This window comes from Cervus elaphus, chromosome 7 (assembly GCF_910594005.1).
Source record: "Cervus elaphus chromosome 7, mCerEla1.1, whole genome shotgun sequence".
Taxonomy (NCBI): domain Eukaryota; kingdom Metazoa; phylum Chordata; class Mammalia; order Artiodactyla; family Cervidae; genus Cervus; species Cervus elaphus.
In genome coordinates, this window is record NC_057821.1 from 24,747,265 (window position 1) to 24,764,052 (window position 16,788).

Genomic DNA, 16,788 nt, shown 5'->3' on the forward strand with positions numbered 1-16,788 from the left:
TATCTTAACAGAGCATTCCTAAACGAAACATGCACACTTTCCCATATCTGATGATATTACAGAATTAATTTAAATAGAAAACACTAGCTAACAAATACAGTTAAAGTTTTCCTTTCAGTGAAAACCTCTGATTTGGTTATTCTGATATAACCAAAGACCTTTTGTTTATCAATAGATTTATTTCTTTCAACAAATATATCTCCAAATGTACTATTTAAAAGTCCTGTTAAGTACTAAGGAGATGATGTTTGCATGAAATCTGGTATTAATAGAAAAACAGACATTGATCAAATGATCAGAAACATGATATATAATTTTAAATCAATAAGTAATGATTAGGGATAAAAGAGTTTAAACAGACAGACTTGATTTGGGAGTGTTGGGGAGGGACTATTATAGGAGGAGAATGAATGGTATGAACAGAAGGCAAGAGCTGTGCAAAGGTCCTGTGGCAGGAGAAAGTGTGGCCTTTTGAAAGAATTAAAAGAGGTCAGTGTAGTGAGAGCACAGAGGGAGATAAAAAGAGCAAGACAGGTATACCAAGGTTAATAGAATCAGCGTCACTAAGGGAGTTTTTTAAGCCAGAATAAGGATTCTGGATTATATTCTAAAAGAAATAAATTCTTAAAGGGCTTTAAGATGATGTAGTCTGATATTTTTAAGGATAACTCTAAGCATCACAGAGGGAATGAACTTTAGGAAACAAAAGTCAATACAGATGACCATTTAGAAAATTCTTAAAACATAGGTGTCTTCAACAAGCCACAGAAGTAATGAAGAACAGGATTCAAAAATGTTTGATGCCTTGTTCAGCATCCATGTCTGATACTTTATAAGGCTGCACAAAGACATATTTATGTGACTTTGAATTATTATTAAAATTGATGACAATAAATTTTATATTTATTGTATATTGATTATCATGAACTGAAATGTCCATCTTTAAAAATCAGTTTTCTGAGAGACAGACTCACAGACACAGAGAACAGACTTGTGGTTGCCAAAGGGGTAGTGGGATGGGAGAGGGAAGGATTAGGAGTTGGGGATTAGTAGATGCAAACTATTATACAGAGGATGGATAAACAAGGTCCTACTGTAGAGCACAGAGAATTATACTCAGTATCTTGTAATAAACCATAATGAAAAAGAATATAAAAAGAATATGTGCATATATATATATGTGTGTGTGTGTGTGTGTGTGTGTGTGTGTGTGTGTGCATAACTGAACCATTTTGCTGCACAGGAGAAATTAACCCAGGATTATAAGCCAAATATACTTCCATAAAACTTTTAAAATAAATTTAAAAAAAACAAAATATAAAAATCCATTTCCTATGGTTAAAGCTTAGTAAGCTAATTAAAGATGACTGAATTTACAACTAGAATTTTTAACTACAGCCTATTTCTAAAGATCAATGACTAAAGTTTTTATAAATTGGAAATTCAAATCGGGGAACAATAATTCTTTTTTAAAAAATAATGTGTCCTCCATCATAATGTCAAAGTTAAACAAGCTCATTTCACTTACCCACCAGCAGCGCATGGCCTGAAATATCATAGAACACATTACTGTCCACCTTCAGGCCTGAGGTCTGGGACATGCTGAGGCCTCTGCTGAAGGACCGCCACACTGTGCAACCCTGCACATAGGAACCTGAACAGCAAAGAGGAAGGTAAACAGTAGGGAATCTCAAAGGTTCCTCACATTCTGTTGACCATCCCCAAATACTGCTAGACTATAACTAAGAACATTCTTCCACACAGTAATAAAACTCAAGAAATAAGGAGTTGGCAGCAGAAATTTAAAAAACAGGCAGCTCAGACCAGTGTATCTTAAAGACACCAAAGATAACCAAAGTGGAATCCAAGGGCCACATGTTAGAAAAGAAAACCATCTGAGAGAGAGACAGTATGGCCAAATCACGAGGCATGCAAGGCTCTCAAGATGTCCTAGTGGCCGCCATCTTTGGTATCTACTCTCATCACAGTATAGTGGACAGCAGCTCAAGAAACAAATAGCTAAGGCTTGCAGACCAATTCTGATCTCTGAAAACTGCATCCAGCATGAGGAGAGGTAGTCATTATATCTTGAGCTATGAAGTTGTTTTTTTTAATTGAGGAATAGTTGATTTATAATATTTCAGGTATATAGCAAAGTAATTCAGTTATACATATATGTGTGTGTATAAGTATATATATATCTGTATATGTGTATATATATTCCCATTCATAAACTTTTCCATTATAGGTTATTACAAAATATTAAGCACAGTTCCTTGTGCTATACAATAGTTCCTTGTTGTTTATCTATTTTACATATAGCAGTGTGAACCTGTTAATCCCAAATTCCTGATTTATCCAGATTGTAAGTAAAGCTAGAGATCAGTCTGAGGACCAGAACTCTCACATTTGAATATGGTGGTTTGTGGAACTGGAGGGGAAATATCCTCTACTGTGCTAAGAGAAACTGACATTTAGGAAAATCATTACACTGGCTCCATGAGCATATTTTATGACCTCCCAAATTGATACATGTGGACTGAGTCAATTAACAAACAACTATTTACTGAGTATCAACTATATATTTCAGGAATTATGTCTTGTGCCAGAGATATGAAGTTGAATAAAACTAAGTAAATTCTGCATTTGTGTATCTTGAGTCTGATGGAGAAAACTCACATTAAAGGAATTAAAATGTTTTATTTGGATAATAAAATTATAAATCCTGAAAAAGGAGCTTTGCATTATTTCCAGACAGTGAGAGAGATTATATCGATACCAAATGTTTGAAGGATTGGAAAAATGGCTTTGGTTTATGTAATAATTTGACTTTTAAATTGGGACACTCTAGAAAAATCTCAACTACAATGTTTCCATAGACACATGGTCTGTAGATTCCCCTTGATCCCAGTACCAGATGCCTTCACATCACTCACTAATAAGTTAGCCCATCCACATACACTCATGTAGGAAACACTGCCTGCTGCAGACTTTTCCTGACCAGGTCTCCACCATAACATCACTGCTTACGCATCAGAATACAATGGTACATCTGAACAACCAGTAAGGACTAATGTGTTAACAGAGCTATTGTGGGTGAATTCAGGGAACAGTAAACCTCTAAAGGAAACATCAAGCAAAGATTCCAACACCCTCTAACTCCCGTGACTGAGGACAGCTGGCCACACAGGTCATGAGAGCCTGTAGGGCATGAAACAATAAAGGATTCTTTGGCAAGCATGCCAGAAGTTTCTAACCTCTGGGTTAATGGGTTTCCCCCTCCCAGGAAACACATTTGCATTTTAACAGAGACCTACAGGGGATAATGTATTAATTCAGTGGATTTCAAACTTTGGTTAAGCACTGAAAAGTGAAAGTGTTAGCCGCTCAATCCTGTCCAACCTGCAACCCCATGCACTGTAGCCCCCCAGACCTCTCTGTCCACAGAATTCTCAAGGCAAGAATGAATACTGGAGTGGGTAGCCATTCCCTTCTCCAGGAGACCTTCCCAACCCAGGGATCGAACCAGGGTCTCTTGCATTACTGACGGATTCTTTACCATCTGAGTCACCAGGGAAGTCCAAGCACTGAACCCTTTTTCAAATAAAACCTAAGATATATATATATATCTTATACATATATATATATATATATGTATATAAAGGTGCAAGTACTCTAAAGCAGAGGCTGAGGAGGCAGATTGAGTGAAGATTTGATGGGGAACTGTTGCTTATGTTCAATTGATAACTCCTATGTGACTGCTCCCCTCACTTCTACTGGAACTGACCCACATCAAATATTCCTCAGCATTATAAGCATCAAGAGACCGAAGAACCAGAAAGAAGGGCACAAAGATTCTGATCGCCCTAATGTACTTGGGAAAGAACCATGTGAGGGACCCATCCCACCAATGAGTGTAGAAAGAAATAAATAAGGTGGAAGAGATCTTGGAAAATTAGGAGAGGTATTCTTGGCAAGCAGATAATTTGAAATGAGAAAAAGTGCTGCTAGCCAGGATCCTGCCTTCAATGACCTCATAGATTACTTTGTCAATGCCTGTTGTAATCCCAGCACTTCTCAAGCCCCACTGAACCTCCCATATGCCCTGATGTGCTTGGTCAGGCATCAACTTCTGGAGCACCACCTTATCAAGGAAGGGAGAGCTTGACTGTGTGGGTGTTGAGGTGCTGAGGGCAGGGGAGCGTAACTGTGCAGTGGGGCTGCTGTCCTCATCGCTCAGCATCTGTACCCATCTCTCAGCTCCATATATCAGACTCTGGCATTGGGATTTCACCCTGGATGCTTCCACAGCCCTCCAACTTTGATCTCAGAGCCTTTATTAGTACACCTGGTCATGTTCTTCTTTTCTGATTCTGATCTTTTTATCTACTTGTCCCCACCTGCCTTGGATGTCTGCTGCTTCCCTCGTATCTTTTCAGGTCTGGTCAAGGTCTGCATGCTCTGTCTGCTCTCTGTCCCCAGGAAGAGAGCCTGGTTCTCAGCCATTCTCCCCACTTTTCCCAGGCAGGGGATTCCTCTGTGTTAAGACATTTTCCCAAAGTGCTTTTTGCTAGCCTTTCCGTAATTTATACTATTTAATGTCTGTCTGTAGTCATAAAGCCAGTATGTTGTAGGGGCAGGATTCAAAACATGGATTTGTGTGGCTCCCTCCACATCTGCTGTACCTATAGCAACATTTCTCAAAGGGAAACTTGGACTACTTGTTCCAGAATCAGAAGGTTAAAAATTCAGTTTTTCTAGGCTCACTTTGGATCACAATTTGTCTGAGACAGGGTCTCTACATAAGAATTTTAATAAGCTCTCCAAGTGACTCTCTGAACCATAGATCTACGGTATAGTTATCCATCTCTGAACCCCCCATCTTCCCACATACTACCTACCAGGACCCCCCTGCATGCAGAGCCTTGAATATAGAAGAAGAAAGATAAGACATCCTGCCTGGCCTCCTCACCTCTCATAGCTCCTACCAGCATCAGCGAGCTCACATGCTCGTGGAAGGCTTGCCCCAAGTCCCGGAACTGCACTCCCTTCAGTTGGACCCGGCTGGGCTCCTCCGGAAAGGACTGAACGATGACTCTGGCCCCCAAATCTCTGGATCCCAGCATCTTCTCACTCTTGGAATACCAACAGTTCTGCAAATCACCTGAGACACAGAATGAAGTCAAGGGGCACAGAAGAATGTACAACATGATTCTAATCAAATCTCCCAGTATGAAAGGCACTGTGGGCACAAAGGACAGACCATGATTGTTTATTTAATAACCTTACTTCCCTTTTACCTCAATTCTCCCCTTTGGATTATTAATTAAATCATCTGATAACTAGAACATGATGTTGCCTTCACTCTATTATTTCCAGAAGCCCCCGAATCAATCACCTTAATTATTAAAACAAAAAGGCTGACTAGAACCCATAAACCCAACCTAAATAGATGCTTATTACAATCCAGAAGATCCCCTGAGGGAGTGTGCAATAAAATGACCCTCTGGTGGTGGATAATTGAAGAAAAGACATGTGAGCACTAAATGTAATCACATCTCTTTGCTGTCCAGTGGGCTTTTCCCAATATTTTGCTGCTTTATGGTTTGGGGACATAGCAATGATGCCATCGAAGAAATGGAAAAGGACTCCAGGGAAACGACTGAGCCGCCCCCCACACCAACACCTCAGTCCCAACAGAGCCCTGGCATTTGGTGGGGTAAAATAACCTCAGGATGGAGAAGAAATCATCTCCTGAATTAACTCTTTATTATCCAGGTTAATAAACCAATGGAGAAGTGCCACTAATACAAAATTATGGATCATTCTAACAGTCATCTGTTGTCAGTCCCAGAGAAGGCATATCAGTTCAGTTCAGTTGCTCAGTCATGTTCAACTCTTTGCAACCCCATGGACTGCAGCACATCAGGCTTCCTGCCCATCACCAACTCCCAGAGCTTACTCAAATTCATGTCGATCCAGTTGGTGATGCCATCCAACCATCTCATCCTCTGTCATCCCCTTCTCCTCCCACCTTCAATCTTTCCCAGCATCAGGGTCTTTTCCAATGTGTCAGTTCTTTGCATCAGGTGGCCAAAGTATTGAAGCTTCAGCTTTAGTCCTTCCAATGAATTTTCAGGGCTGATTTCCTTTAGGATGGACTGATTGGATTTCCTTGCAGTCTAAGGGACTCTCAAGAGTCTTCTCCAACACCACAGTTCAAAATCATCAATTCTTTGGTGCTCAGCTTTCTTTACAGTCCTACTCACATCCAAACATGGCTACTGGAAAAACCATAGCTTTGACTAGATGGACCTTTGTTGGCAAAGTAGTGTCTCTGCTTTTTAATATGCTGTCCGTGTTGGTCATAGCTTTTCTTCCAAGGAGCAAGTGTCTTTTAATTTCATGGCTGCAGTCACCATCTGCAGTGATTTTGGAACCCCCCAAAATAAAGTCTCTCACTGTTTCCATTGTTTCCCCATCTATCTGCCATGAAGTGATGAGAATGAACATATTAGAAGTGAATAAAGAAGTGTTTGGTATTTGTACATTTTACCACCATTTTAACCAGGTATGCCAGTAAGCCATAATATTTTCCAGCATCTAGGCCTCTTGTTATGGTTTTTGGCTACGTTGTTCCCATATTTGAGTTTCATAAAAAGAAGAGGTGAATGATAAGTTATTTTTTAAACGAAGCTCTATGGATTTTGCTTTATTTTTGTAATTTTTTAGTCATATTTAAGAGTTGTGGTAGAACTAGGGATTTTTTTTCATTAGGAGACAACAGATTTATAATGGCCTAAACCTAGAGGCATGATCTCTCTTGGAGCATGACTAAATGCCATGTTTTGCACAATACAATCTGAGAATACCTGTTTGAGAATTACCAAGAGAGTCTGTATGGACTGCAGATGCCAGTTTAGCAGAAATGTTAAATTTGGCAGTCACTGCATTCCAACCCACTGGATGAAAACTTTTTTTTTTTCCCAGAATGACACAATTGTGAACTAGATGACTAGGGGGTGGGGGGCAGGGTCAAAGTCCCTCTTACCCAACCATATCCCAACATTATGCCCACAGGCCTCTATACATAGACATGACTCAAATCTTTAACTCCAGACCTGACATTTCTTCCAGGCTCCAGACATCTCCAGTCACATGCTGGCCTGGCATCTCAACATGTACAAAATTAAACTCATGATCTCTACCCTCCCACCCCCCCAAACCTGTTTCCCTTCCCATCTCAATAAATAGCCTCCTCATCCATCCAGAGCTCATGCCTGGGAGTCATCCTTGACACCCACACCATCCTGGACCAAAGTTGACAAATGATGTCTTCCCAACATGTGAAAGCCTCATAATCTACAGCCTGGGAAACCAAAACATAACCTACTAAACTAACCATCCCTGAAATAGATGTTTAATAGGTACATCAGTGTGATTCAGTGCCTGTTATTCTTCTCGAAGATAGATTGACTTTTTCAACCACTTACTTAAAGTATGTGGTAGTTTCACTCAGAAAACAAACTCCAAAAGTGGGAATGGTGGGGGGAGGGAAGAGCCTTCTAAGTCTAACTCATTAGAACATGCTGCCTGTATCGCTGACTCTGGCATTAAGCAGTTTTCCTGAGAATTGTATAGAAGGATGGGAATCAGTTTCATTATAACCTCTGACCTAAAAATTTAATTCAACTCTCCGGATTTTATTATTTAACAGGAATATTTTTTCCCCAAAGAAATAATTAATTTCTCAAGCAGATACTGTTGCCTATCACTTTCACAAGGGGGTTGAGGGCAGGAGAGGAAATGACGATTTATCAAGAGCATTCTGAAATCTACAGAATACAGTAGGTCCCCTACATTCATACCTTCAAGGTTCAAACTTTCAAAGATTCAAATGTGCATTCTGTCAATGTCAGGCATGAGTGAAACTGCAGCTTGCCTCCGTCTCCTACTGCTAATGATCCTTCAACTCTACCATCTCCCAAGTCCTCTCTGTCCTCCAATCAGCAGCTCTTGCCTGTTCACTAGATGCCAGCCCCTATATGCCCGCTCTTTTACTGTACTACTGTACTTTTCAAGGTACCTTACAGTAAGATTTTAAATGTTTTCTTTATTTTTTTTGTGGTTGCTTGCTTTTTTTATGTATTACTTGTATGAAATGTATCATGAACCTGTACAGTACTATATAGCCGATTGTGTTAGTTGAGTACCTAGGCCAGCTTTGTTGAACTTGCAAATTGGACTTAGGAACATGCTCTCAGAAGATAACTCGTTTGTTTGCAGGGGACTTACTGTATTAAGAACACACGAATTGAAAGAAGTCAACCATGCCACATATCATTGAACAGTAAGAACATTGTTTTTCACCCACTAGACTTCCCAACAAATCGTTCTCTACCTTCTGAAGCACTGGCCCCCTGGCATGAAGCAAGGAACTGCATTCTCTCATCAGTGAGATTTCCCTGTATGGTAATACTCCTGCTGAGTAGAACCAGCATGACCTTTAAAACATGGTGCTCTCCAGCCACCCAATTCTCTGTGGAGTTGTGAGAATATCTGAAAAGAAAAAAAAAAAAGAAATCTGAAAATAACAGTCCAAGTCTTATAATGAATAGTAAGCCACTAAATTAGCCTAATTCTCCACCTGGGACTCTATTTCTTTAGAAACTCAGACACAGAAGAGTGAAAAATAGGCACATGTATGTGAGAATTAGGAACTATGCTGACTATTGCAGTGGCCATCTACTAAAAAACAAAAGTTCTAGTGTCTTACAAGAGAAACTTATTCAAGAAGTTTAAATCTTTGAAATATTTCATATTTTGTAATTTTCTTGCCAAAATGTCTACTGTGATTTAATGTAAATGATATTATTGAAAGACAAACAAATGTCTTTTGACCAGCTGTGTTGTTCACCAACAGTTAAGACCTCATCTTCCATCTAAATGGAGCCAAGCTGACATGCAGTACCTCAAGGGTGACCTCAGCTGGAGGTTTGTACTGTGCGCAGTCTCCACGGTGACAATCTCTTCCTTAGGCTTGGCACCTTCAGCACCCATTCCGCTGATGACAAGGACTTCATCCCCAGCATGCCAATCGACAGCATCTTCCAGAGCCAACACTGTGTCATGGGCATTGGCAGCTGCTCGAAGATGGGTGATCACTACTTCTGGGAGTGAACCTAAAGCAAGTCCAAGGGAAACTTACCTTTAGACATTTTTAAAACTTAATATGAATGTGATGTTATTCAGCCAAAGACTTTAGTGAAAGAAGAATCTGGGAAATCAAGATTCAGGTTCTATAGGCATTGGTGCTATCACCAAAGGTGATATCACTATATTACCTTTTTGGATATTAGTTTTCCTGTCTGTTGCATGGTGACAATAACTCAAGACTGAGAATGGTATGAGGTGAAAAACACAGGGTTGAAGTCATAATAAATTTATAGCTGAATCACAGTTTTGCCATATTCTAATTATGTTCCTTTGGATAATATACTTAAAGGTGGGTTTCCGTTTCCTCAGTTACAAAGCAGAAGCAACAAAGCTTTCCCTTCTAGGGGTTTAAGACAATTTGATGAGATAATATCTATGAAACATGTAGTGTGGACTTTGCCACATAACAACCCCTCAATATATTTTAGTCTTCTCTCTTCCTCCCCTGCATCACACTGTTTGCAGGATAAAATTTATCACTTCGTTCTTCCAAATTAAAACCAATGACTGTTAGATTCTCCAAGATATAAGTTCACCATGAATTTCTAAACTTAAGACTTCAACTCACTGTACAAATAGTGATAGTAGAGTTAAAAATAAAAATTACCATCGGAATGGTCAACCTAAGACTTGGTGTGTTAAGTGATCCCTTCTTACTCTAACATGGGGTATATCTAGGGACAGGATGGCTAAGCAGAGCAGAAAAAAGTGGAATGTGTGACCCTAAATAACTTGGTTTGTTTTGGGCTCCAGTACAACTATCTGATCCTCCCCAAACCATAAGCTGCTCCCTAACCAGCAAAGATTCAAGAAGGTAGTCAGACTTGTAGTTTACTCTGGCCTTTTCCAGCAAGGCTCAAGGCAGAGATTTTTTTTCCAGCCTTTATCTGAAGCAGTACCTCAGAAAACACAAGGCTTCCTCCCAACTCTGCCTTTCCTTGGTACAGTTCCTCCTCCTTCACAATAGATCATAATTTACCTTTAGCCCACAGCAACTCCCTGTCCTCCCTTGTTGAACTAAAGTAATAATATTTGAATCTCTAACTACAGAGGTTGCCAACAATAAATCATTTTCAAATTATTTTAAACTTCCCTCTTTATTTATTTGTCTATGCTGGGGAGTGGTAGCACTTGTACCAGTAATGTTGTTCCAGGCTTAGAAAGGTCTCTGGGTTAACGGTATAATTTCTGAAGTTTACTCGGGCAATAATTTTATCTTAAAAAAAAAAATCCCAGAGTTCAAAATTTCTAATTATAGAGCAGGTGAAAATTAAGACATAAATCATGTGTAAAGAAAATAATTTTAATTTTATTCCTGTTTGTATGTTTTAACCTTTGGGAACAATAAATGAAATAAAGTCTATTTCAGTGTATATGCATATTTATATGTGTGTGAATTTCTATGATCTGTTCTTAAAAGTCTACACAGAAACATCTCTACCATGCATCAAAAATGTCTGTCAACGACAAAATATGATGGCAAAATACGATTATACACTATGATCAATGATTCATAATAATCAATAAGCAAAGAGTACCCTACTACGCACCTATCAACAAGCAGCTACATGCGTCAGAACCAAAATTTGACACGACAAAGATATTTTTCAACTAAGTATTCTTCTAAATAACAGTCAAGTCAAAATAAATGGAAAAAATCACAGGGAATCTTTGAAGTGAATTTTTTAACTATTAACATAAACTTAAGGCCTTTCAAATGTTGACAGAGCCTCTAGAAACCAGTAAAATTATCTCATAACTTATTCACTCTCATTGCACATACTCTTACATGTATAACTAATGGAGAAGGCAATGGCACCCCACTCCAGTACTCTTGCCTGAAAATCCCATGGATGGAAGAGCCTGGTGGGCTGCAGTCCATGGGGTCGCTAAGAGTAAGACACGACTGAGTGACTTCACTTTCACTTTTCACTTTCATGCATTGGAGAAGGAAATGGCAACCCACTCCAGTGTTCTTGCCTGTAGAATCCCAGGGATGGGGGAGCCTGGTGGGCTGCCATCTATGGGGTTGCATAGAGTCAGACACGACTGAAGTGACTTAGCAGCAGTGGCATGTGTATAACTAAAAGATCAATCTGGGTGTTTTAGGAGTGCCAGCCTCATATTTGTAGCTATGTAGCAGATATGAATATTTGGATGAATTACCATCATTTCAAACTTGAAAGTGAAAGTCTCTCAGTCATGTCTGACTTTTTGTGACCCCATGAACTATACAGTCCATGGAATTCTCCAGGCCAGAATACTGGAGTGGGTAACCTTTCCCTTCTCCAGAGGATCTTCCCAACCCAGGGATCAAACACAGGTCTTCTGCATTGTGGGCGGTTATTTACCAGCTGAGCCACAAGGGAAACTCAAGAATACTATCACAAGCACGGAAATCGAAACTGTAATCAGAAATCTTCCAGCAAACAAAAGCCCAGGACCAGATGGCTTCACAGCTGAATTCTACCAAAAATTTAGAGAAGAGCTAACACCTATCTTACTCAAACTCTTCCAGAAAATTGCAGAAGAAGGTAAACTTCCAAACTCATTCTATGAGGCCACCATCACCCTAATTTCAAAACCAGACAAAGACACCACATAAAAAGAAAACTACAGGCCAATATCACTGATGAACATAGATGCAAAACACCTTAACAAAATTCTAGCAAACAGAATCCAACAACATATTAAAAAGATCATACATCATGGCCAAGTGGGCTTTATCACAGGGATGCAAGGATTCTTTAATATCCACAAATCAGTCAGCGTAATACACCACATTAACAAATTGAAAGATAAAAATGATATGATTATCTCAATAGACGCAGAAAAAGCCTTTGACAAAATTCAACATCCATTTATGATTAAAAACTCTCCAGAAAGCAGGAATAGAAGGAACATACCTGAACATAATAAAAGCTATATATGACAAACCCACAGCAAACATTATCCTCAATGGTGAAAAATTGAAAGCATTTCCCCTAAAATCAGGAGCAAGACAAGGGTGCCCACTCTCACCACTACTGTTCAACATAGTTTTGGAAGTTTTGACTAAAGCAATCAAAGCAAAAAAAGAAATAAAAAGAATCCAGATAGGAAAAGAAGAAGTGAAACTCTCACTGTTTGCAGATGACATGATCCTCTACATAGAAAACCCTAAAGACTCTACCAGAAAATTACTAGAGCTAATCAATGAATATAGTAAAGTTGCAGGATATAAAATTAACACACAGAAATCCCTTTCATTCCTGTACACTAACAATGAGAAAACAGAAAGAGAAATTAAGGAAACAGTACCATTCACCATTGCAACAAAATGAATAAAATACTTAGGAGTATATCTACCTAAAGAAACAAAAGACCTATACATAGAAAACTATAAAACACTGATGAAAGACATCAAAGAGGACACAAACAGATGGAGAAATATACCGTGTTCATGGATTGCAAGAATCAGTATTGTGAAAATGAGTATACTACCCAAAGCAATCTATAGATTCAATGCAATCCCTATCAAGCTACCAACGGTATTCTTACAGAATTAGAACAAATAATTTCACAATTTGTATGGAAATACAAAAAAACCTCAAATAGCCAAAGCAATCTTGAGAAAGAAGAATGGAACTGGAGGAATCAACCTGCCTGACTTCAGGCTCTACTACAAAGCCACAGTCATCAAGACAGTATGGTACTGGCACAAAGACAGAAATATAGATCAATGGAACAAAATAGAAAGCCCAGAGATAAACCACATACCTATGGACACCTTATCTTCAACAAAGGAGGCAAGGATATGCAATGGAAAAAAGACAACCTCTTTAACAAGTGGTGCTGGGAAAACTGGTCAACCACTTGTAAAAGAATGAAACTAGAACACTTTCTAACACCATTCACAAAAATAAACTCAAAATGGATTAAAGATCTAAATGTAAGACCAGAAACTACAAAACTCCTAGAGGAGAACATAAGCAAGAACACTCTCTGACATAAATCACAGCAAGATCCTCTATGACCCACCTACCCAGAATATTGGAAATAAAAGCAAAAATAAACAAATGAGACCTAATGAAACTTAAAAGCTTTTGCACTACAAAGGAAACTATAAGTAAGGTGAAAAGACAGCCCTCAGATTGGGAGAAAATAATAGCAAATGAAGAAACAGACAAAGGATTAATCTCAGAAACATACAAACAACTCCTGCAGCTCAATTCCAGAAAAATAAATGACCCAATCAAAAAATTGGCCAAAGATCTAAACAGATATTTCTCCAAAGAAGACATACAGATGGCTAACAAACACATGAAAAGATGCTCAACATCACTCATTATCAGAGAAATGCAAATCAAAACCACAATGAGGTACCATTACACACCAGTGAGAATGGCCACTATCCAAAAGTCTACAAGCAATAAATGCTGGAGAGGGTGTGGAGAAAAGGGAACCCTCTTACACTGTTGGTGGGAATGCAAACTAGTACAGCCACTATGGAGAACAGTGTGGAGATTCCTTAAAAAACTGGAAATAGAACTGCCATATGACCCAGCAATCCCACTCCTGGGCATACACACCGAGGAAACCAGATCTGAAAGAGACACATGTACCCCAATGTTCATCGCAGCACTGTTTACAATAGCCAGGACATGGAAGCAACCTAGATGCCCATCAGCAGACAAATGGATAAGGAAGCTGTGGTACATATACACTATGGAATATTACTCAGCCATTAAAAAGAATCCATTTGAATCAGTTCTAATGAGATGGATGAAACTGGAGCCCATTATACAGAGTGAAGTAAGCCAGAAATATAAACTCCAATACAGTATACTAACACATATACATGGAATTTTAAAAGATGGTAACGATAACCCTATATGCAAAATAGAAAAAGAGACACAGATGTACAGAACAGACTTTTGGACTCTATGGGAGAAGGTGAGGGTGGGATGTTCAGAGAGAACAGCATTGAAACAAATATACTATCAAGGATGAAACAGATCACCAGTCCAGGCTGGATGCATGAGACAAGTGCTCAGGGCTGGTGCACTGGGAAGACCCAGAGGGATGGGATGGAGAAGGAAGCGGGAGTGGGGATCGGGATGGGGAACACATGTAAATCCATGGCTGATTCATGTTAATGTATGGCAAAAACCACTACAATATTGTAAAGTAATTAGCCTCCAACTAATAAAAATAAATGAAAAACAAAATTTTAAAAAATAAATAAATAAAAGACACTCGTTCATTAGAAAGAAAGCCATGACAAGCCTAGATGACACATAAAAAAGCAGAGCCATTACTTTGCAACAAAGGCCTGTATAATCAAAGCTATGGTTTTCCCAGTAGTCATGTACGGATGTGCAAGCTGGACCGTAAAGAAGGCTGAGCGATGAAGAATTGATGCTTTAAAACTGTGGTGCTGGAGAAAACTCTTGAGAAACACCTGGACAGCAAGAATATCAAATCAGTAAATCCTAAAGGAAATCAACCCTAAATATTCAATGGAAGGACTGATGCTGAAGCTGAAAATGAAACTCCAATACTTTGACTGCCTGATGCAAAGAGCCAGCTCACTGGAAAAGACCCTGATGCTGGAAAAGATTGAAGGCAAAAGGAGAAGAGGGTGGCTAGATAGGAGATGGGATGAGGTGAGATGGCTAGATAGCATCACTGACTCAATGGACATGAGTTTGAGCAAGTTCCAGGAGGTGGCATCACTGACTCAATGGACATGAATTTAAGCAAACTCCAGGAGATAGTGAAGGACTGAAGAGCCTGGTGTGCTGCAGTCCATGGGGTTGCAAAGAGTCAGACACAACTGAGTGACAACAACAACAACAATGATCTGCCTACAGTACTCAGCAACAAATTCCCAAATTCCCTTCTGGACCTTCAAGAGTCTCCATAACCAAACTCCACTTTATCATCTCTGACTCCTTAATAAACTCTCCATTCCAGGAAGTCCAGTCTCTTCTCACTTAATGAGATCATCCCTGACTCTACCCCTTTACCTATTCTGTCCCTTCCACCAGGTACCCAGTCTTCTTCACCCCACTTGTTCTCCTAAGAGTAGCTCAAGCCTCACCTCTTCCATTGGATTTCAGGAGGCATTTCAGCCCATGCTGATGTCCACTGACTTCTATAGACCCACAGTGATAAGGGGGTTCTTATTGAGTAAAAGGCCTGTGTACATCTGGGACTAGGCATGCCCAAGCATGTCTGGCTGGTTTGTGGGCCATTTGATTGAGTTCTTTTGCATGAAAGGAAGAGAAGGGCAAGGATGACCAAGGTGCTCTGGGGTACGCCTCAGACATGGGTTTTCTCTCATGGACCCATGACTGAACCTGAAGAAAGACCCTGAGGGAACTCTCTAGCTGGACTTTGTACCTGATGCTCCTCTGCTAGGGCTTCTTTCATCAATTCACTCTGCCTCATTCTTCAGAATGATGTTCAACCTGGTCCTTCAGAGAAGTCTCTGAGACCTCCAAACTAGATCAAACTCAGCACCTAACATATCATTGTCTCCCTCTTCTTTCTAGCCCTTAGCACATGTGGCTTGACCTCTATTATTGCTATTCTCCATCTCCCCTATTAAACATGGCAGCAGAAGTTATACTATATCTGCACAGTGTCATAGTAGCACATGTCATGTCTATCACAGTCTCTTGTGTATAAGTGTTCAATAAGTAAGTACTGAAGGAAGAAAAAATCATGACCAAAACATGGAGAAGCAAGCACCCCAAAGTTTCGGCAATCAGATGGTCAAGAGGGACCCCAAGTGACAAAGCTAGTAGCCTTTGGTTCCATCATGGAACACAGCACATTTTCACACCTGGGGGTTGGACCACGTGGGCAGCAGTGAAAGGCTGCACCCTTGGCACCCTTTGCTCAGTATTTCCATGGCAGGTACTCAATGCAATGGCAGCAGGGAAGCCCCAGGACCTTCCTGAAGGGAGGACAATGATCAAGAAAACCAAAACAGAAGGAAAATGGACTAGTTGATGATGTTCGTCATGAGAACACCTGTAACAAGCAGGCAGGGACGAAGGGCTGGAGGTTCTACGAGAGTCAAAGCAGGTAGAAATATTCTTTTTTATCACTACTCAAATATCTACAGGCTGAAAAGGTTCAGGGAGCCTGGAGAAACTTGAGTGATGCAACCTACAGTCAACACCACATATTTCACATCAAGTTATTCTGTAATTGTTATGGTACACATGTCTCTCTCCCCACCTTGAATGTAAGACCACTCCATCATGTCTCTTTTACAAATGTCACAACTTCTAGCACAGTTTGATTAGCACTCAACTCATAGGGATTTAAACTATTTTGATTATTGCCATTCAGACAACCACCTACAAACTTCCATCAGAAGTGTACCTTGATAAATATGTAATATCCAGTATGTAAAAGCTGAAAAATAACATGAACATTATTGAGATCTTAAAGTAAATCCAACCTGTGCTAATCAGTGTTACTCTAAAGTAAGAACTGTTGCTTTTCTGGGTTTTGTTTGTCCTTTTAACAGACTGTACTGATCAGGAAGTTAAAATAATACTTTGAGGACAAAAT

The 16,788-nt window shown here is 39.6% G+C and overlaps 1 protein-coding gene across 7 annotated transcripts in view; it reads right to left on the minus strand.

The window, feature by feature from the left end:
- PKHD1 (PKHD1 ciliary IPT domain containing fibrocystin/polyductin) overlaps positions 1–16,788 on the minus strand; it is a 431,302-nt gene that overhangs the window by 247,881 nt on the left and 166,633 nt on the right. For all 7 annotated transcript variants that reach the window (XM_043907708.1, XM_043907713.1, XM_043907712.1 and 4 more), the window contains 4 exons: positions 8,972–9,182; positions 8,402–8,559; positions 4,973–5,164; positions 1,529–1,654 (listed from right to left, as the gene is read on the minus strand). In XM_043907708.1, the coding sequence (XP_043763643.1) occupies positions 1,529–1,654; positions 4,973–5,164; positions 8,402–8,559; positions 8,972–9,182 (687 nt within the window). The remainder of the gene's footprint in view (positions 1–1,528; positions 1,655–4,972; positions 5,165–8,401; positions 8,560–8,971; positions 9,183–16,788) is intronic.